At 35.8% G+C, this 22,316-nt stretch overlaps 1 protein-coding gene and 1 pseudogene across 13 annotated transcripts in view; both read right to left on the bottom strand.

Moving 5' to 3' along the window:
* The window catches only part of CFAP54 (cilia and flagella associated protein 54), a 291,046-nt gene that overhangs the window by 142,236 nt on the left and 126,494 nt on the right, over nt 1–22,316 (bottom strand). For all 13 annotated transcript variants that reach the window (XR_003133016.3, XR_003133013.3, XR_003133014.3 and 10 more), the window contains 6 exons: nt 17,067–17,181; nt 16,428–16,528; nt 10,423–10,653; nt 8,244–8,386; nt 6,319–6,500; nt 4,548–4,775 (listed from right to left, as the gene is read on the bottom strand). Coding sequence is in view for 9 of the 13 variants with exons in the window: in XM_025438907.3 (XP_025294692.3) it covers nt 4,548–4,775; nt 6,319–6,500; nt 8,244–8,386; nt 10,423–10,653; nt 16,428–16,528; nt 17,067–17,181 (1,000 nt within the window). In the remaining 4 variants the exon portion in view is untranslated. The remainder of the gene's footprint in view (nt 1–4,547; nt 4,776–6,318; nt 6,501–8,243; nt 8,387–10,422; nt 10,654–16,427; nt 16,529–17,066; nt 17,182–22,316) is intronic.
* On the bottom strand, nt 131–1,921 carry LOC112654409 (translationally-controlled tumor protein-like; annotated as a pseudogene).

The following is a 22,316-nucleotide window of genomic DNA, read 5'->3' as shown; positions in this document are numbered from 1 at the left end:
TACAAGACAGACTTAGTTTGAACATATATTAAAGTAAGAGGTATTCTCGCAAATAAGTTTAAATGCATTTTATTTTTAGGTAATCTACATGATACGTTTTTTTCTCTTTAAAAAAATGAGTCCACTCCAAATAAATCAACATTAAAATAAGAGATTAAGACGACATCATCCAACTGTCCAAGTCCTGATATTGTATGGATGCATGAAAAGCAGCAGCCAGTTATGATGACAGGTAACAGATCTAAAGTAATTGCCATTCTGTTAACATTTTTTCCATTTTGCTAACATTTCTTCATTTCTAAACCATTCTTGAAGAAAATTATATATAGGGTCAGACCATCCTCATGGTAGTCCAGCAGAGCAACTATGCCATCTGGTTTCATATTTTCACCAATAAAGAACTGGTAGTTTTTGAAATTAGGAAAGACATGCTTGATTTGTCTGCAGCCTCTGTTATAAAAGGTTTATACTTTCTGGTCTCTGTTCTTCAAGTTTGCCTTAGACTGATTTCCTACAATCTACAATGAACTTTTTGTAGGCTTCGTTTGTGAAGTTTGTTTTCTGTAAGTAATGGTTTTTGACAATATCAACACCAATGATTACTGTGCTTTCACTACTTTTGCCTTGGGGGCCTTCAGCAAAGTACATTTCCATCAATGGTACCTTCTGTCCTGCTGACTATCTTCCCCTTCACCTCCAGGCACAGCTCACTCACAACCTCCAAAATCTTGTAGATGCCAGAAAACATTTCATCATGGCTGATGAGGTCCAGATAGATAATCATGATGGCAGCCCTGGCTTAGCAAGAACCCAGAATTCAGAGCAAGAGCAGTGCAGCTGAAGCAAACTCGAAGGGAGAGAAGGCAGGTGGAAAAAGTGATATCAAGTTTTGTAAATACTTTTGTTCTATTTCAATGGCCATATAATTTGTCTCCTTTATTCTGTTAAAATAGTCAATTACCTTGATTGATCTTTATTTTACTTTTTAAAAGATTTTTATTTTTTTATTTGAGAGAGAGTGTGCAAGCAAATAGGAGGTGAAGCAGAGGGAGGGAGAGATGGAAGAGGAAAGGATTTCAAGCAGACACCACTCTGTGCACAGAGCCTGACACAGTGCTTGATCTCACTACCCTGAGATCATGACCTGAGCCAAAACCAAGAGTTGGATATTTAACCAGCTGAGCGACCCAAGTGCCTCTTGATTGATCTTTAAATGTTAACCTTATATTTCTGGAATAAGCCCACTTGATCATCATTTGTATAACTGTAGATATTATAGACCTCATTTGCCTATTTTATGTATTGCTGGGTTTAATCTGCTAATATTTCATTAAGGAGTTTTGTGTCTATGTTCATGAGGGATATTGGTTCATTACTTTCTTTTTGATACATCTTTTGGATTTAAGCCGCCTTTGCTTCTAAAAAATGTTTGTATATAATTTATTATTTTGTCTCTATATGTTTGCTAGAATTCCGCAGGGAAATATTCTGGGTCTGGAGTATTCTTTATCTCAGAGTTCCTAATTATAAACTAATTTTCTTTAATATATTTAGGACAATTCATTTTTTCTATTGCTTCTTGTGTCATTTTTTCTATTGCTTCTTGTTAAGCTGTGCTTTGTGATAAACATGACCATTCCATCTAAAGATATCAAATTCATTAGTAAAAATTGATTGTAATATTCTCTTATTTTTCTTTTAATATCTATAGGATCTATAGTTATATCCCTCTTTCATCACTAATGTCAATTATTTATGCCTTCTTTTGTGCTTTATCAGTATTCCTAGGATTCTGCCAATTTTAATAACCTTTTCAAAGGATTCATTTTAACTTTATTAGTTTTGTTTTGTTTTATATCTATTTCTGCTTATTATTTCCTTTGTTCTTTTTACTTACTTTGGATTTAATTTGCTCTTCTTTTCTCAGCTCCTATAGGTGTACACTTAGATAACTGATGTTATATCTTTCTTCTTTTCTATTAAACATTTAAAACTAGTAGGTTCCCTCTAAGCACTGGTTTATTTGCATCCCACAAATTTTAATATGTTGTCATCATTTTGAAATATTTCTCTTGTGTTATCTTCTTTGACCCACGGATTATTTAGAATTGCGTTAATTTCCATATATTTGGAGATTTTTCTTCCTAATTTTTATTAGTCTATCCATATGGTAGGAGTCAGAGGACATACCCTTCAAGATTTCAGTCTTTAAAATTGTATTAAGACTTATTTTTTGATCCTGCATATAATCCATCTTGATGAGCACACACACTTGTGCTCTGTTTCTAATCCACCTATGTGTCCTGCACCTCAATTCTGTCATAACTACCTATCCAGAATTAAGGTCAGACTCCAAAAGTTTAATGATTTAGTCCTCCACAAGACTGCTCTTACTTTAGATGTCAGCCACAAGTCTCAGGTCACCTGCACTTCTGAATGAACAGTAAATTTAGGGGTTTCCATAACCCCCTCAGGTTCAATAACTGACTGACTGACACTCACTTAAAACATTATACTTAGGATTACAGTTTTACTATAAAGGATACTCGGGGATCCCTGGGTGGCTCAGTGGTTTGGCGCCTGCCTTTGGCCCAGGACGCGATCCTGGAGTCCCGGGATCAAGTCCTACATCGGGCTTCCGGTATGGAGCCTGCTTCTCCCTCCTCCTGTGTCTCTGCCTCTCTCTCTCTCTCTATCATAAATAAGTAAGTAAGTAAGTAAGTAAGTAAGTAAGTAAATAAATAAATAAATAAATAAATCTATCTTAAAAAAACTATATTATTATAAAGGATACAACTCAGAGAAAGCTAAATGAAAGAGGTACATAGTCTGGAAGGGTCCTTGACAACGGGCTTCCATGCCCCCTCCCCATGGAGTCAGGCCACAACAACTGTTCAACACATCAATGCTTTCACCATCTGGAAGCTCTTCATGCTTTGGGTGTCCAAATATACTTTGAGTCTCTGTTATTAGGAGCATACATATTTATGACTGGTTAATTGAGCCTCTTCTCATTATGAAATGTTTTTATCTCTATCTTTATCTTTTTCTATCTAAATACTAAATATCTAAATACTCCCTAATTTAAAGGTTATTTGGGATCCCTGGGTGGCGCAGCGGTTTGGCGCCTGCCTTTGGCCAGGGCGCGATCCTGGAGACCCATGATCGAATCCCACGTCGGGCTCCCTGCATGGAGCCTGCTTCTCCCTCTGCCTGTGTCTCTGCCTCTCTGTCTCTCTCTCTGTGTGTGACTATCATGAATAAATAAATAAAATCTTTAAAAAAAAATAAAATAAAAAAATAAAGGTTATTTTATCTAATACTAATACTAATAAAGTCTCTCCAGTTTTTTTAATGCTTACTGTAATCATGGTATATCTCTTTCCACTGATTTATTATCAATCACTTTCTTTATATTCAGAATACTTCTCATGTGGCCAACTATCCATGTCTTTCTTTATATCCAACAATTTCTGCCTTTTGATTAGGGTGTTTAAGCACTTATATTTAATATAATAATTGATATGATTGGGTTAGATTTATTATTTGCTACTTAATTTCTGTTTGGCCCATATGTTTCTGTTCCTCTGTTTCTTTTTTCCTGCCTTCTTTAATTAATTGACCACTATTTAGTTTCCACTTCACTGCAATGGCTTTTTAGCTATATCTCTTCCTTTGGTATTACTCTAAGGATTATTAAATGGATACTTACCACATTCTACTTAGAGTTAATAGTGTACCACTTTGCATTTATATGAAGTGGAAAAAACTTATTACTCTGTCTTTTGTGCTATTGTTTTCATGTATTTTACATCTGGAAATGTAAATATAAACTCCATTACTCAATGTGTTTATGTGTTCATTAATTTTCAATGTGTTTAAGTTATAACATGTTTGCATTTTTTCCGTTTTATTTTCTACCACAGTGTGGTAGATTTTAAATGGCTGCAAAGTCTACCAGATCTGGAATAATAGAACAAGGACAGATAAAGCAGTAAAGTACAGAGCAACTGACAAGTTATATGATCTTTCTTTGAGTCTGTTTCTTGGTCAAAAATTTGCTATGAGGATTAAATGCATTACAGGTACTTTATACAGAAGCTGGAGCTCAGGGCAGCCTGGGTGGCCCAGCGGTTGAGTGTCTGCCTTGAGCCTAGGGCGTGATCCTGGAGACCTGGGATCGAGTCCCACATCGGGCTCCCTGCATGGAGCCTGCTTCTCCCTCTGCCTGTGTTGTGTCTCTGCCTCTCTCTCTCTCTCTCTCTCTCTTTCTCATGAATAAATAAATAAAATCTTTAAAAAAAAAAAAGCTGGAGTTCAATAAATGTTACTTTCTGTTTCCTTTAAAAAGTTGAATTTTCAGGCTAAGGTATTTATAATTAATATCAATGTGAGCTGTGTATTCTGAACCAAATAATAATGAGAAGCAAATGAAATATACACAAACCAAGTAAGACTCAATGAAAATATTAATTTCTGTTTATCCCAAGGTGCAAAAAGTCTTTGTTAATTGACTACGATAAAAATAATTACTAAAATGCCCTTACCTTAATAGAATTGATATTTTGTAGTTCTATTAACATGTCAATAAGTAATTCTGCTCCCAAATAGAATGGCATAACACAGATACAGAGGAAACCATCCTGGCTAATAGGAAATGTTTTATACAGATCCACTGCTTGTTTAAGAAGTATCTGTAGCTCATGAGTAAAGTTCCAAAGGGCCCGACAGCAGTTCTGAAGCAGAGTCCAATAGCCACCACGATGAGCAAGAACCTAACACAAACACAACATTCAAAACAAACCCCAAGGCTTCAAAAGTTAAAGATCTCTGAACATTGTTCTGCAAAAATTATGTCAATAAAAAAAAATAACACCATTTATTATGTGTACTTATATCATTATCTCAGTTAATTCTAACAATAGCTCCTACGAAATGAGTGTGTACTATAGTATTCTACTTAATTTACAGATAAGGAAACACAGACATGGAGCTAACTTGCCCAGGGTCATGATCTACTAAGCGGTCAGCTAAAATTTGTACACCAGCAGTCTGACTCCAACATTTCCATTGATCTATGATCTGGGAATGTGGCAATGAGCAAGGGTAACTGGGTCTGCCTTCATGGTGCTTCAGTTTATTAGGGGAGACTGACACTAGATAAGCAGACAAATGAAAATATTTCAGGGATTAATAAATATTGTAAAGAAAAATAAAACAGAAATGGGTCAGAATCTAACAAACATGAGAGGATATGCCCTTTTAAATGAGGCGGTCAGGAAAAATGTCCTCTCTGTGGAGGTGACATAAGCAAAGACTTGAATGTTGAGTTGAACATGTCATGTGAAGGTGGGAGTTGGGGTGTTGGGGGGAGGACAGCATTTGAAACTGAAGGAGGAGCAAAGGATGGAGGGTGAACTTGAGGGATGAGAAAAGAACAAGCACTGTGCTTTCAAGATCACACAAAGGACAGTGGACTGAATGAGAGCAAGATGAACTGAGTTCTAAGAAGTGAGCCGGACCCAGACCTTCTAAGGACCTGAAGCTTGTGGAAAGGATAGGAAGCAATGCTCATGGTCAAAAGGGATGATTTGGGTTTCCTTCATATTTTTTAAGAAATCACCTTCTCTACAGAGAAAATGGGAACTCAAGTGTTCTAGAAAGGATAGATTTCCTCTCAACTCTTGAGAGGTTTGAAGTATATGCCATTCATGCTATGAGAAAAAGGAAAATTAATTTATTTGTACCTCATGATTCCAATTTTAATAATGTATCATATAATATTTAAGGAAAAAAAAGAGAAAAGCATTTTAGAGAAGACACAATTGGCCTATAGAAGCAGGGGGTCAGGAATCAGGAGCAGGGCTTTCCTCTGGCCCAGAAAGAGTGTGCCCTATGCTAGAGGGAATAAAGGGGCATATGGTACCCTAAACAGGAGCAAAACTCCAGAGAGGAACCACTGGTTTCACCACCATAGAAGGCCATATCCCAAATGTGGAAACAAAGTGGCAGGGGGGTGTCTGAATATTAACAGGGATTGTGTAGGCAAGGACAAAGGCCACCTCCACTCTGCACCAATGGATGACTGATGACTAAAGCAGCTTACCCCTCTCCCTGACAACTTGACAGTGTGTAAATCTTCAGCACTATGGCAGACAAACCTCAAAAATGACTGATGTGAAACACAGCAAGTTTAGTTTCAAAGTTGAAATCAAAACTATGGATGGTAAGTGAATAAATACAATATATCTTACATGTCCAAACTAATGGCCTAAGATTTATGTCTACTAATTTAGCAAATTAGAAGGACCACCTTACCATTGCTCTCCTGCAATATAAAAAGATTTTCATAAAATGATCCAATAGACCTAAATTTGTTGCTCGATCCTTTTCTTTAGCATTAAGACCTGATTCAGAGTCTGAGTCATAAACTGGTTGTGCCTTGGATACATTTTCATCATTCATTCTGGAATTAACAAATGTGGAAAATTCTTCAGCATCTACAGTCCAAAAATAAAGCATAATATTATTAAAAAAAGAAAGTTCCAGAAGACATAGGTGATAAGCATCAAATGAGTAATTAAGATAAGAAAGGCTATATAAATTTGGAGGAAGGACAGGATTATCATGAACACAACGAACCAAGGAAAGTTTCTAGAGAAGGAGGCATCTATACTAAGTTTAAAGGGTGAACATGGCTTAGCTATGCAGAAAGACTATGGAGAACATCATTCTCAGCAAGAGTGATGGCCAAAGGAACAATGAAGAGGCAGGAATGTCATGTTTTCTGAGGGACCAATCACAGAATCCCACTTAATTTCCTTAATTACTCCCTAAATAGTCTATTCCCAGGACATGTACACTAGAGGGTGAGTAGCATCCCCTAGAGTTAAGCAGGGTAGCAACCATATCTATTCATTATCCTGTTGGTGTGGTGTAAAAATATAGATTTCTCCTACTGCAAGCCTTTTCTTAGAATTCTGCATTAAATAATACATCTCAATAGCACAGTATTGTATTGTGGATTTCATGGGAGGTCTTAGGCAGCTAGTTTAAAAAAAAAAAAAACCTTAAGAAGCTATATACCACAGCCTATGTACAAAATTCTGACTCTGGGTCTAGGGAATTTATTTTCAAATACTTCAGTACTCATAGTATAACATGAAGGTACCAGCTAAATCTAATCTACACCCTCAAGAAATCAAAAAACATGTCAAGTACTTCAAATATGAATGAACTCCTGATGCAGTTGCCCAGTATATGAAGTATCTTGATAGCAATAAGTTACATAATACTTAAAATATTATTACTAAAAGTCTACATAAGAGGGTTTGTAATTATATGAAAATATTAGAAGTGATTATTTGTGAAATGAATGGTATAGGTGATTGCTTTGGAATAGTGTCATCAGTTGTAGCACCCAGATTGAAAGCCCTGTTCATCTGTATTTCTCCACTTCCCAGAGTGAGTCTCCTGTCACCTGAGCAGACAAAAATACTGGTTGGTCCTGCCATTCAAAAATATTATGGCATTCACTTTGAGTAAGGTTTCACGGAAGGTGCTAGTTGGAGATCCTAAGGCAAGAGTAAACTTCCTTGAGCATAAAATGTGTAGTGGAATTTGTTCTGAAACTTACTCCCACTAAAATATAACACCTGATATCAAGTCTTCACCTATCCTGACAAGAGGAGGCTACCATTATTTTAAAAAGAGCATTAGGGGTGCCTGGGTGGCTCAAATGGTTAAGGGTCTGACTTTTGATTCCGGCACAGGTCATGATCTCAATGTTGTGAGATGGAGCCCCATGTTGGGCACCATACTGGGCATGGAGTCTGCTTAAGATTTTCTCTCCTTCTCCCTCTGCCCCTCCCCACTCCTCTCTCCCTTTCAAATAAATAAATAAATAAATAAATAAATAAATAAATAAATAAATAAATAAATAGAACATTATATTTGGTGAACAGGCAAATTGGTTTGGAGTAGAACAAACATATATATTTCTAAATACATATGGTGATATCATAAAAATACAGAAATTTTTTTTAAAAACTGGTCAAATAAGAATCTCCTACAAAATACCACAACTCATTTAAACTCCTGAGTCATTTAAAAATGATGTGTATACTTCTGTGTGTCTGTGGGGTGTGTGTGTGTGTGTGTGTGTGTGTGTGTGTGTATGTTGCATCACTGAATAAAAATATAGAGGGCAATTTGATAATACAGATCATAATTTTTTATTTTACCTGATGGTAAGTTGGCCTTTCTTTTTTTAGCTGTATGAAGGAAATCAAGTATCGCTTTATAGTTTTCTAGAGTTAATTTCGCTGTTGGTAACACTGTTCCTGAATTATATAGTGAGAACATATTAGGATCACATGATCGGAAACTGCAGGGAGAGGGAATATCATTAAAAAAAAACCATAAACAAAATTGAATTGAATCTGGCAAATATAATTCACTTTAATTTTTAAAATATCTGTGAGTTAGTGCTCCCAAAATTTGGATCATATTAAATTTTAAAATTATACAATGTAACTTTGCTCTTAGGAATTTTAACATCAAAATCTATTTCCCTGAAAGGGCCCTTGAAAATCCAAACTCATTCTAAGGGCTCTGAAACAATAATTTATGTCAATTTAACCTGATTCAAATACAACTTAATGAAGATATATACATATATATGTGATATATATGCATATATCTGCATATATCTACTATATATGCATATGTCTACTATATAAAGCAATGTGTCTAAGATCAATGTTATTCCTTTTTTAAAAATAAGGCCTAAGCAGTAAACAGACCTCCACCAAAAATAGATCAATAAATAAATGTAAAAATATATTCACACATAAATATTATGTCTTAATGGTTTTAGTAAAGTTGAATTTAGCACCAAGTTCTCTGATACAAATTTGGTCATTGTCTAATTGCTGTGCTATGAAGTCATCATGTCTGAATGGTCACATATGATTGGAACTTCAGAGAATTCTTCTCAGTGTTCAGAGGAAAGTTAGGAAGCCCATCTGGTCTGAACCATTCTCTTTTCATGGCCTCATGGATGGGTTAGTCTACCAAAAGCCTTCCCTGTTGGTCAGGCAATCTAATTATTTCTTAAATGCAAATCTGGTTTAGCCTACATAGGAAATGGAACCATTTGGAGATGTTTTTATGAAAGTTCAGTCTGATAATGATTTTAACCAAAATTCTAAAGAAACAGAAACTGGAACCAAGTTCGCTTTGGATTTCTCCTGGATATTTTATCATTGGATATTGAAATAAAAACACTTTTAATTCATACTCCTATCACAGTCTCTCCTTCCTCCAATCCATTTGGTATGTTGCTGCCAGAGAAATCTTTTATCATTGTCCTGGTCAAAAACCCTTATTCTAAAAAAAAAAAAAATTTAAATAAACCCTTAATAATCTCCCACTGTATATAAATTAAAGTTCAGATTAAGTTAAGACTCTCTAAGATCTGGTACTGATCTACTTTTTAAATTATTTCACACCATTCCCTTTCATTTCCTCTAGATTCTGGTCAGACCATTTGGGATTCTCATCTTATGCTTCCTACCTGGTCTCTGTGTCATATGCTTCCATCCACCTGGAATACCTCTTTCCTCATCTGCACATTTCTAAATCTGGCATGTCCCTCAAGAACCAGGCCAAGTGGCCCCTCCCTACAAAACCTTTCCTGTGAATTTCTGCCAGAGGAAAGCCTTTTTCTCAGGAACAAAGACTTTGTGTATACTTCACTTTACACTATGATTTACAATTGTCTGTTAACACTTGTGATCCACCCTGCAACACTCTAAGTGGCACATCCTGCTCATCTTTTCATGCCTATTGGGTCTACCTCAGTCAGTACCTTGTATCTAACAGGTACTCAGCTATATTTTTTGGATGAAAGATTCTATTCACCTTTTCAATGATTATATAGTATTTTATATTTGTACTTATCTTCTATTTTTATCTTCCAAAACACTTTAGCCAAAGACCCTCAAGAGCTCAAAAATGTCTTCTGAATTAATGACATATTACATCATATGAGAATATATGATCTGTATTCATAGAGGCTTAATATACCTCAAAATGAAACAGATTTGCCTAATACCTACTAATAGCTATAGGTATTACACAATTATATTAAATTTCTCTTGAAATTACACTTTCTTCTTTACTGAAAGCTATATTAACAAACCTATTTAAGATAAATGCAGATTGGTATTTCATTAGTGCTTATATCCAGCATTGGTTTAGGAAAGATTCTGAGACAAGAAATTAAGTAATATACCAATGATCAGTAGAGAAGCACTCTGGAAACCTCTTTAAGTTATTTATCAACATTGGAGCCCTGAACATATAAATAAAATCCATGCTCATACTAAAAAAGTATCATTCACTGATAATATTCTATACCTGACCACTGCACTTGAAGTGCCAAATTTCATCTTCATATGTTCCCCTAGCTTCGTTAAAAGCAGGTTGAAATGTGCATTTGCCAGATACAGGTTCATCTGAGCTCTCCAGGGCATCTCCTCAAGAAATATTTGATGGAACCGCTTCTTTTTCACAAAATTTAATATTATAGGATTCAAGTTATCCACGAGGAATCGATAGGCAAGTTTTCTAACATCAGTTCTCTTATTTCTGCCAAGAAGAAGCAAGTCTTAAAATTACACAAGCTTCCAGATATTTAATAACGAAGAATGATTCCAATTTGTATCAAATACATCAAGAAGTCATTTGACTGCCCTTATACAAATTATTCTGACTTATTTATCATTTCCTTAGTGCTAAGAATGTGAAAGGGCAGTAGACGAGGCATGAGGATAAACTGTAAGGGTAAACACACTACATATTGCCTTCCATTCTCTCTGATGTCTGTGTCTTAAACTCAAACCAAACAGCTTTTCTTTTCATTAACCAAAAAGCCACTGAGATTAGATGACTAAATTATAACATAATGCTCACATTCATCCCCTAATATCAATATTAAATAAGAAAATAATTCCTCTGTATTGTTCCTTAAGGAAAAAAACAATGGAGCAAATTTTTTTCCAATATTAGCTAGACTACAGCAGAAATAAAACATCAATCAACTATAAATGAAATAACTTTATAATCCATATTCAATATGCTCTGGAAAAAACTAATATTTCAAAATTTAGCTAATAGGTCATATTTTAAGTATACCATATATTCAATTTGTTTAAAATTATTCCTAGCAAAATCTCAGTCATCCAACTATTTTTATAGTTGCATAATTGCTCACATGGCATGACAATTTCTTCAAAGTACTTCTTTTTTTTTTTTTAATGTTCACGATGTTGCTGCCCCATTGGTCAGTGCCATTCTATCTGATTTATATTGGAGAAAGGAAAAAAATCTCAATTGGTAAGTGAAAGTATTGTGCTCACTTTAATGAATTATATGTCTGAATCTGACACAACACACACACACACACACACACACACACACACACACACGAAAGGAAAAGAAGCTGGATGGAAGGTAAAATCTCTCAAAAAGTGATAGAGTTTGACAGAACAAGCCACATCTCCCCTGCACTGAAGGTGAGAGAGTCCAGGGAGAGCAGTGACAGAGGACAGCCTTCTTCTACATATCTTTTCAAGGTAATTACAGATCCCAGGGGCCTTGGAAGGCAATGAGAGCCAACCAAGAGGGTAGAGAATGCTTCTTTTACTGCCTGAATAGTTGCTTTTTTAAAATTTATTTATTTATTCAAGAGACACAGAACGAGAGAGGCAGAGATGTAGGCAGAGGGAGAAGCAGGCTCCATGCAGGGAGCCCGACGTGGGACTCAATCCCGGGACTTCAGGATCACGCCCTGGGCCAAAGGCAGATGCTCAACCACTAAGCCACCCAGGCATCCTCTGAATAGTTCCTAATGTGCAGGGTACTCAACAAGCAGCTCTGTGTTTCTATGAGCCATAGATGTGAGTGGACCCGGAAGCTCAGGAAGGACAGTCAACATAAATAAATCTCCAGTGATATGGGACCATGAGAGAAAGGAAATGGAAACCTGAATTAGAAAAACATTAAGGCATCCAGACACAATCATCTGTATATTCTAGCTTGAGCAAATAAGTTAATATATTACATGAACAGAAACAGGAATCTTACCATTATAAAAAAGCATTACAATTAGGGAGAGAGAAAACACAGGAAAGTATCCTGTGGTATGGAACTGAAAATGGACACATCAGTATGACCTTATGGTTTTAGAGAGATCTAAAACCATAGATCTATCTGGGTGAGCATATATATTTCCTAGTTTTGTCTTCCAGTTGTTGGCTATTCATGAAGTTTTTTCTCCTAAATTTAGAATCAGCTTGTCAATTTCCATCAAGATAATCCCAAAATTAAATGAGGTAAGCATCCTATATCTGTATATATTCTTTTTTTTTAATTTTTATTTATTTATGATAGTCACAGAGAGAGAGAGAGAGAGGCACAGAGACACAGGCAGAGGGAGAAGCAGGCTCCATGCACCGGGAGCCCGATGTGGGATTCGATCCCGGGTCCCCAGGATCGCGCCCTGGGCCAAAGGCAGGCGCCAAACCGCTGCGCCACCCAGGGATCCCTGTATATATTCTTAACGAAATATCTGTTCATGCTTTTTGCTCCTTTTCTTTTTTTATGATTTTATTTTTAAGTGTCTTTTGCTCATTTCCTAACTGGACTGTTTGTTTTTATTATTCTTTTGAATTTTGAGAGGTCTTTATATATTCCAGATATAAGGTCTTTCTTGGATACGTGGTTTGCAAATATTTCTTCCCAGTGTGCAGTTTGTCTTTTCATCCTTTTCACAGGGTCTTTCACAGAGCAAAAGTTTAAATTTTGATGAGACCTGAGATTTTATGGTAAGCATATGATTAATTTTATTTAAAAAATCCCACAACCTTTTCCAGAGTGGCTGTGTCTTTTACATTCCCACCAGCAGTGTATGAACGACCCAGTATTTAGTGTTAATCATTATTTTTTATTTAAGCCATTAAAATAGGTTTTAGTGATACCTTGTAACTTTAATTTGCATTTCTCTAATGGCTAATGATATTGAACATCTTTTATGCGTGCCAACTGTATATAAGCAAAACTTTCAATATCTCTTCACAATATGACAGTTCACACAGAAAACCTGTATCTATGAACAAATTATCAATTAAGTTCCTATACAAGAATAGAAGCATTCAAAACTGTAATTTTAAAATACCATTTACATTTGGATACCAAAAAAAGTACTTCTTCAATGTAGCTAATGAAAGATGTATAACATCTTTATGGAAAATATCATAAAAATTTATTGAAAGACATTAAATAAGACCTAAGTATATGGTCTGAATACTAATAGAAAGAATCAATATTGGGGGCGAAAGCTTCCCAAACCAATCTATGTATTCAATTATATCTCTATCAAAATCATGAATTTTTTGTATTATTTGACAAGCTATTCCAAACTACCCTGTGGAAGAATATAAAAGACTTGCATGAACATGCTGGAGAGACTTGTTCTATCAGACAACAAGAATCAATTTAATACCAGAGTAAGTATGATGGTGTGATATTGACTCACAAATAGATAAAGAGACTAATGGGACAGAAAAGAGATCTCAAAACTATATACGTGAAAACTTGCTAAATGACAAAAGTGACAGTGGTAGCAGAATAGACTACTTGATAAGTGGCTAATAATGGCTACTTGATAAATGGGGCTAGCCAGTTGAGTACCTGCAGCAAAACTACAGATGGGGAAGGTGACTCTCCCTGTCATGTTCACGGAAATAAATTACAGTTACATGAAACTCCTAAATGTGAAAATCCAAAATTTAAATTTACAAAGAAAGTACCTTTACTACCTTGTTTGAAAATAACAAAGAGGAATGGTGATACATTTTGCTCCCTTAACAATTATAACTTTTAATTTAAAAAAGAAAACCTTTAAAATATAAATAGATGGGGGCACCTGGGTGGCTCAGTGGTTGAGCATCTGCTTTGGCTTAGGTCATGATCTCTGGGTCCTAGGATCAAGTCCTGCATTGGGCTCCCCACAGGGAGCCTGCTTCTCCCTATGCTTGTGTTTTTGCCTTTCTCTCTGTGTCTCTCATGAATAAATAAATAAAATCTCTTTAAAAAAAAAAAGATAAATAGATGAGCCACAAACTGGAAAAAGCAACAGTATCCAAACATCTAGAAATAAATAAGAAAACGAAAGTTTTTTAATGTACAAAGGATCTAAACTAGCAGTCCTGAGAACAGAAAAACCCTAGGGTCTAAAAAAACATGAAAAGATGCCTGACCTCATTAGTAATCAAAGAAATAAAAATTAAAATAACAATGACATAAAATTTCACAATTTAACAGTCCATAAAAATTAGAAAATTTGATAACAATACCAAGTATTGGTAAGGATGTTGAATAATGAAAACTTGACACACCACTGATGAATATTTAAGAGCAACATAGCCATAACTAATAATGTGAAAAATATTCATATCTCAGGGACTACACTCCTATGTATTTATGCCAGAAACTCACATTTGCATACAACAGCTTTGTGTAAGAATGACCTTTCCAGCACTGTTTACTATAAGGAAAAACTTGGAAACAATGTAGATGTCTATTTACAGGAGACTGAATAAATAAATTTTCATTTATTCATGTAATGGAATACTATACAGCAGTAAAATGAGTAGACATATATCATCAACATGAAAAAATCTCACAGATGTAATATTGAGGAAAATGAGCAAATTAGCAGAGTAAATTATTAAAAGAATAATACTATACATTATTTAGGGATATATATATATAATTTTATATATATAATTGAAGTATAAAGTCACTCATAGGCATGATAAATGCCAAATTTGGATAGTATTACATCTGGGACAAGATGGACAAAAATACATTCCAAAGAGATGCATGGGAATTTCAACTGTGTTTGAAATGTTTTATATTTTATACTGCATAGTGGGTACATGGGGGTTTTTTTGGTTGTTGTTGTTATATGATTTTCTAGACCCATCCAAAATATGTGATATTTCAAGTCATCATGGTGGAGTAAGTTTTCAACTAGCAATAATTGTGCCTTGGGTAAACCTCATTGGCTGTGATACCACCACTGCGTGATTTAGAACTTAAAGCAACAATCATAAGTATACTCACTGGCCTTGAGAAAAGAAGACATCAGTTAGATCCTTACAAGAGGCATAAGAGAGCTAAAAAAAAAAAATCAGTGAGAGTTGAAGAATACAATAAATGAGATTGGAAACAAGTGTGATACAATGAACAGCAGGCTGGAAAAAGAAGAGGAACAAACCAGTGACCTAGAAGACAAAATAATGAAAAATAATGAAGTTAAACAAAAGAAAGAAAGAAGAATTAGGCAACATGAGAATAGGCTTAGAGAACTGTGACTCCATCAAATGTAATAATATTCATATTATAGAAGTCTCAGAAGAAGAGAGAGAAAGGCAGGCAGATTTATTTCAAGAAATAACAACAGAAAACTTCCCTAATCTGAGGAAGGAAGGAAACAGACATCCAGATCCAGGAGGCACAGAGAACCCCCATCAAAATCAACAAAAGCCGGCCAACACCAAGACATACTGTAGTTAAATTTGCAAAATATAGTAACAAAGAAAAGATCTTAAAAGCAGCAAGATAAAAGAAATCCTCAACTTACAAGAGAAAACCCATAAGGCTACCTGGAGATTTCTCAAAAGAAACTTGGCAAGCCAGAAGGGAGTGACATGATATATTCAAAGTGATGAATGGAAAAAATCTGCAGCCAAGAATATTCTATCCAGCATGGCTATCATTCAGAATAGAAGGAGAAATAAAAAAGTTTCCCAGACATAATTTAAATAAAGAAATAATAATAGATAGCAGGCAAGTACAAAGTGAGAGTGGTTCTATTAATATGTACGTGTTGCTCTTAAAATCCAAAACTAAACAGATAAAAACATTCTCTGTATATAATGAAGACAAAAAATATATAAGAATCATAAGTTCATACTCATAAAAATAGAAGCTAAACATTTTACCATAAGTTTTATGGTTTGTTTTTCTGCACAAGAACATAAGGCCTACCAATAATGAAAAGTAATTTATGAACCACCCTAACTGCTCTTAACCGCCCTAATCTGAACTACTCCTGCCATCACTTCTACCCAAGGCCAGTTACTCTATACCATATCATCTTGTTCATTTATTTTATAAAATGTATCAAAATCTTACATCATCTTGTTTATTTGTGTTTACTCACTTACTGTGTTCCCATCATTAGTATGTAAATCCCCAAGGGCAGTGATCTTATCTATCTAGTACGCCACTATATCCTTAGTTTCCAAAATAATGCCAACCACATAGTAACATTTACAGAAGTAATCAGTTAATACCTTTCATGTTCCAACATTTCGGAAATAGGTGGATTTTTGGAAAAAAATTCTCTTAGCGTTTCCTTTCTTCTACTTCTTTTTCTTGGCATCATTTCTATAGTCTCAATATGAGAGATGACAAAAATGTTACAAATTAAATCTAAATTCTGAACAAAATACTATAATTTATTCATACCCTAATGCTTGACACTAAAATACAGTGATTTCTTTATACCCCTCAATTAAAATTACTATCAAAAGAAACAGAAAAATATGACTCTAAAAATATCCATGTGATAACTTAAGAATTACAATGTACTAGGACATCTGGGTGGTTCAGTGTCCAACTCTGAATTTCAGCTCAAGTTGTGATCTCAGGGTTGTGAGATCAAGCCCCAAGTCAGGATCCAGGATGCCAGCATGGAGCCTGCTTAAGATTCTCTCTCTCCTTCTCCCCCTGCCCTGTGTTCCACACCTGTGTGTGCATGTATGCTTTCTCAAAAAAAATAAAAAGAATTATAATGTACCGTATAATAATAAAATCGTTTGTTGGTATTTCCCTGTTTCATATTGTAATAAATTATAATGCAGCCAACCATCTTTAGATACATGAATCTCCGCATTTCACTAACTTAAATTCAAAACTCCTATATAACTTACTCTTCCAATCTCCATTATTGAAGCTTTGAACTTCTTCAAAGGTTTGGTTGTCTTTTTACACAAAACATTCTCCTTATATTTCACTTTTCTTATTCCAAGTAGGGACTCATTCCTCCTAATAGAAAAAGATAAAGTCAGTTAAAAGGATCTGTAGGAATCTGCAAAACTACACCAAAGCAATAAATCTTTAATGAATGTTGTCACTGAAATTATACAAGAATACCCAAAATTGTTTGCATCCCATGCATTACATTAGATTGTGATATTCTGGGCAGCCTGGGTGGCTCAGCAGTTTAGCACCACCTTCAGCCCAGGGCCTGATCCTGAAGACCTGGGATCAAATCCCATGTTGGGCTCCCTGCATGGAGCCCGCTTCTCCCTCTGCCTGTGTCTCTGCCTCTCTCTGTCTCTCTTTGTGTCTCTCATGAGTAAATAAATAAAATCTTTTAAAAAAAAAAAAAAAGATTGTGATATTCCTGATCATCGAGGAATAGCTGGCCTCTTGAAAGAGCAAAATGTAAATCATACATAAAATGTGATGAGAGCTGACATGTGACATAGGAGAAAAAGAATTGGACTGAAAATAAAACAACATGAACATGTCCCTTTAAAACTGAAAAGATGACTACTTAAGAGTGACCCTGGACAAGCTCTCTTTCTTGCAAAATTTCATTCTCTTTGGTTCCATCACATCCATATCCTTCTGGATACCAACAGGTGCTAAGCATTTTATGACTTGAAAAACTTTTCCCTTCCCCCAATCACTTGCTGAAGTTCTTAATCTCATTTTTTTAAATCTACCATGGACCTCTATGGTAATCCAGCCCCTTCAAATACTGTGAAGTCTCTTATTATCCCTCCTTCTACTGATACTTATCATCTATTTTCCCTGAAATTTATGTATTTTCTAAATTTATATTTCTGAGCATCAGGGTGGCTCAGTGGATGAATGTCTGCCTTCGGCTCAGGTCATGATCCTAGGGTCCTGGGATAGAGTCCTGCATCAGGCAACCTATAGGAAGCTTGCTTCTCTCTTTGCCTATGTCTCTGTGTGTCTCTCATGAATAAATAAAATCTTCAGAAAAATAAAATAAAATAAAATGTATATTTCTTTGAGTAAGTACTAGCTAATTCCAGCAAAACCCTGCTACCATTGGGGCACCTGGGTGTCTCAGCTGGTTAAGCATCCAACTCTTGGTTTATACTCAGGTCATGATCTCAGGGTACTGTGATCGAGCCCTGCATCAACGCAATCTGCTTGTCCCTCTCCCACCCTCTCTGCTCCTCCACCCACTTGCACTCTTGCTCTCAAATAAATAAATCTGAATTTAAAAAAACAACAACCCTGCTATCACATGATAAACGGGGTCCAAAACCTTAAATTGAATAAAATGTAGGGTCACATAGATACAAGGCTAATGAAATGACTGGATGAGTCTGGATAGCTAGTTACACGGGTTGGGTTTCCTAATTCATCTTGGTCCCAATGGCAGTTGGCCACTTGTTTCTATTTTGATGAAGATGATCCTGGATCCTGTGGTTGGTTGGGACTCCAGCCTAGCAGCAATTCCAAGGGTCCCCCAGCTAGCTGGCATTCATTTTGGCAAATGTTTTGTCTGCCTGAACTAAGAAACTTGTACCAGTGACCACTGAGGGGTGGGGATCCCCTCTCTGCAACTTGCATTTTGAGACTGGATGCCTGCTATGTTCTAAGCATGTTGGTCTCTTCCCTATTTCTGCCTCTCTCACCCCGCTGGAATGCTCGACCTGCTTGGTGTTACTGCTAGAAGAGATGAGAAGGACAGAAGGTCACAGATATACATTTGCCATCTTCCTATCTTCTCAACATTCGCCTCCATGCTCTGAAGAACTCTCACTCACTGAATCAATTAGATTCCTCCACTTCTCTACCCCTTCACAGAATGCTTCCTCCTACCTTCTTGTTTATGGTATGTTATGAAAAATGGTATTTTAAAACTTTTATGTAGTCAATGCCATTGATCATTGATTTCATGGTTTATTCATTGTTTTGATTAGTTATATTAGTACCTGCTTCTGACTCGAAACATTGAATCCCAATAGCTGTCTGCCTATTATTTCACAAACAGAACTCTACTAAACTTTATCTGATGGTACAAATTTCTTTTGCTCTTTTTCATTTTTCAGATATTTTTCATTATTCTGCATCATTCCATAAACCTAATTTGATTGGAATTATATTAAGCCAATAAATTAATTTGAAGATAATAGAAATTATAGTAGTCCATCTGCCCATAAGTAATGTACTATGTCTCCATTTATTCAAGTCACTTTTAAAAAGATCTCTTAGTAAAAATGTTTGGTCTTCTTCTATCAGCCTAAGTCTACTCACAAATCCTGATAAATTTAATCCTGTGCTTCATAGAAATGGATCATTTTTTCCATTATACTTTCTAGTTGATATAGGAAAGCTATTGCTTTGCAGCCAGCTATTCTATGGAATTCTATTATTAGTTCTGATAGTTATTGGTTAGTTAGCTTAAGTTTTTTTTTTAAAATCATTATTTGCAAATACCAATCATTTTATCTCCCTTTCACAGTACTTCACCGTGGAATTCATTTGACAAACATATTTGAGACCCTATTATGTGATAATCACATGAATTCTAATCCTAATTTCTATTTCTTATTGTAATGCACTGGCAAGATTTTATATAACAATGTTAAGTGATAGAAGGAACAATAAGCTTCCTTATTATAAAGCTTATTTTAACAGAAAATATTCTTTTAATCATAATTTGCCAGGAATGGTTGATGAATTTCACCGCATGGCTTTTTAGCATCTACTAAAGTCTTGTTTATTACAACCAATAATAATTACATTTACAGATTTCCTACTATATTTATACAGATAATAAGATCTACATTTTCAACACTGAATTTATAAACTATTTTATTGATTTTTGTTTCTATATACTGCTAAGTAAGACTGATTCCTAAATTTCTATTTTTTTAATAAAGTTATTTTTAATTGGTGTTCAATTTACCAACATACAGAATGACACCCAGTGCTCATCCCGTCAAGTGCCCCCCTCAGTGCCCGCCACCCATTCACCCCCACCTCCCGCCCTCGTCCCCTTCCACCACCCCTAGTTCGTTTCCCAGAGTTAGGAGTCTTTATGTTCTGTCTCCCTTTCTGATATTTCCCACACATTTCTTCTCCCTTCCCTTATATTCCCTTTCACTATTATTTATATTCCCCAAATGAATGAGAACATATAACGCTTGTCCTTCTCCGACTGACTCACTTCACTGAGCATAATACCCTGCAGTTCCATCCACGTTGAAGCAAATGGTGGGTATTTGTCATTTCTAATGGCTGAGTAATATTCCATTGTATACATAAACCACATCTTCTTTATCCATTCATCTTTCGATGGACACTGAGGCTCCTTCCACAGTTTGGCTATTGTGGACATTGCTGCTAGAAACATCGGGGTGCAGGTGCCCTGGCGTTTCATTGCATCTGTATCTTTGGGGTAAATCCCCAACAGTGCAATTGCTGGGTCGTAGGGCAGGTCTATTTTTAACTCTCTGAGGAACCTCCACACAGTTTTCCAGAGTGGCTGCACCATTTCACATTCCCACCAACAGTGTAAGAGGGTTCCCTTTTCTCAACATCCTCTCCAACATTTGTGGTTTCCTGCCTTGTTAATTTTCGCCATTCTCACTGGTGTGAGGTGGTATCTCATTGTGGTTTTGATTTGTATTTCCCTGCTGGCAAGTGATACAGAACATTTTCTCATATGCTTGTTGGCCATGTGTATGTCTTCTTTGGTGGAATTTCTCTTCATGTCTTCTGCCCATTTCATGATTGGATTGTTTGTTTCTTTGCTGTTGAGTTTAATAAGTTCTTTATAATATTGGAAACTAGCCCTTTATCCGATACGTCATTTGCAAATATCTTCCCCCATTCTGTAGGTTGTCTTTTAGTTTTGTTGACTGTATCCTTTGCTGTGCAAAAGCTTCTTATCTTGATGAGGTCCCAATAGTTCATTTTGCTTTTGTTTCTTTTGCCTTCGTGGATGTATCTTGCAAGAAGTTACTGTGGCTGAGTTCAAAAAGGGTGTTGCCTGTGTTCTCCTCTAGGATTTTGATGGAATCTTGTCTCACATTTAGATCTTTCATCCATTTTGAGTTTATCTTTGTGTATGGTGAAAGAGAGTGGTCTAGTTTCATTCTTCTGCATGTGGATGTCCAATTTTCCCAGCACCATTTATTGAAGAGACTGTCTTTCTTCCAATGGATAGTCTTTCCTCCTTTATTGAATTAGTTGACCATAAAATTCAGGGTCCACTTCTGGGTTCTCTATTCTGTTCCATTGATCTATGTGTCTATTTTTGTGCCAGTACAACACTGTCTTGATGACCACAGCTTTGTAGTACAACCTGAAATCCGGCATTGTGATGCCCCGAACTATGGTTTTCTTTTTTTAAATTCCCCTGGCTATTCGGGGTCTTTTCTGATTCCACACAAATCTTAAAATAATTTGTTCTAATTATCTGAAGAAAGGCCATGGTATTTTGATAGGGATTGCATTAAACGTATAAATTGCCCTGGGTAACATTGACATTTTCACAATATTAATTCTGCCAATCCATGAGCATGGAATATTTTTCCATCTCTCTGTGTCTTCCCCAATTTCTTTCAGAAGTGTTCTATAGTTTTTAGGGTATAGATCCTTTACCTCTTTGGTTAGGTTTATTCCTAGGTATCTTATGCTTTTGGGTGCAATTGTAAATGGGATTCACTCCTTAATTTCTCTTTCTTCAGTCTCATTGTTAGTGTATAGAAATGCCACTGATTTCTGGGCATTGATTTTGTATCCAGCCACGCTACCAAATTGCTGTATGAGTTCTAGCAATCTTGGGGTGGAGGCTTTTCGGTTTCTATGTAGAGTATCATGTCATCGGCGAAGAGCGAGAGTTTGACTTCTTCTTTGCCAATTTGAATGCCTTTAATGTCTTTTTGTTGTCTGATTGCTGAGGCTAGGACTTCCAGTACTATGTTGAAGAGCAGTGGTGAGAGTGGACATCCCTGTCTTGTTCCTGATCTTAGGGGAAAGGCTCCCAGTGCTTCCCCATTGAGAATGATATTTGCTGTGGGCTTTTCATAGATGGCTTTTAAGATGTTGAGAAATGTTCCTTCTATCCCTACACTCAAGAGTTCTGATCAGGAATGGATGCTATATTTTGTCAAATGCTTTCTCTG

This window comes from Canis lupus, chromosome 15 (genome assembly GCF_003254725.2).
Source record: "Canis lupus dingo isolate Sandy chromosome 15, ASM325472v2, whole genome shotgun sequence".
Lineage (NCBI taxonomy): Eukaryota > Metazoa > Chordata > Mammalia > Carnivora > Canidae > Canis > Canis lupus.
The sequence above is the reverse complement of the archived record's forward strand: the minus strand, read 5'-3'. Positions and strand labels throughout refer to the sequence as shown.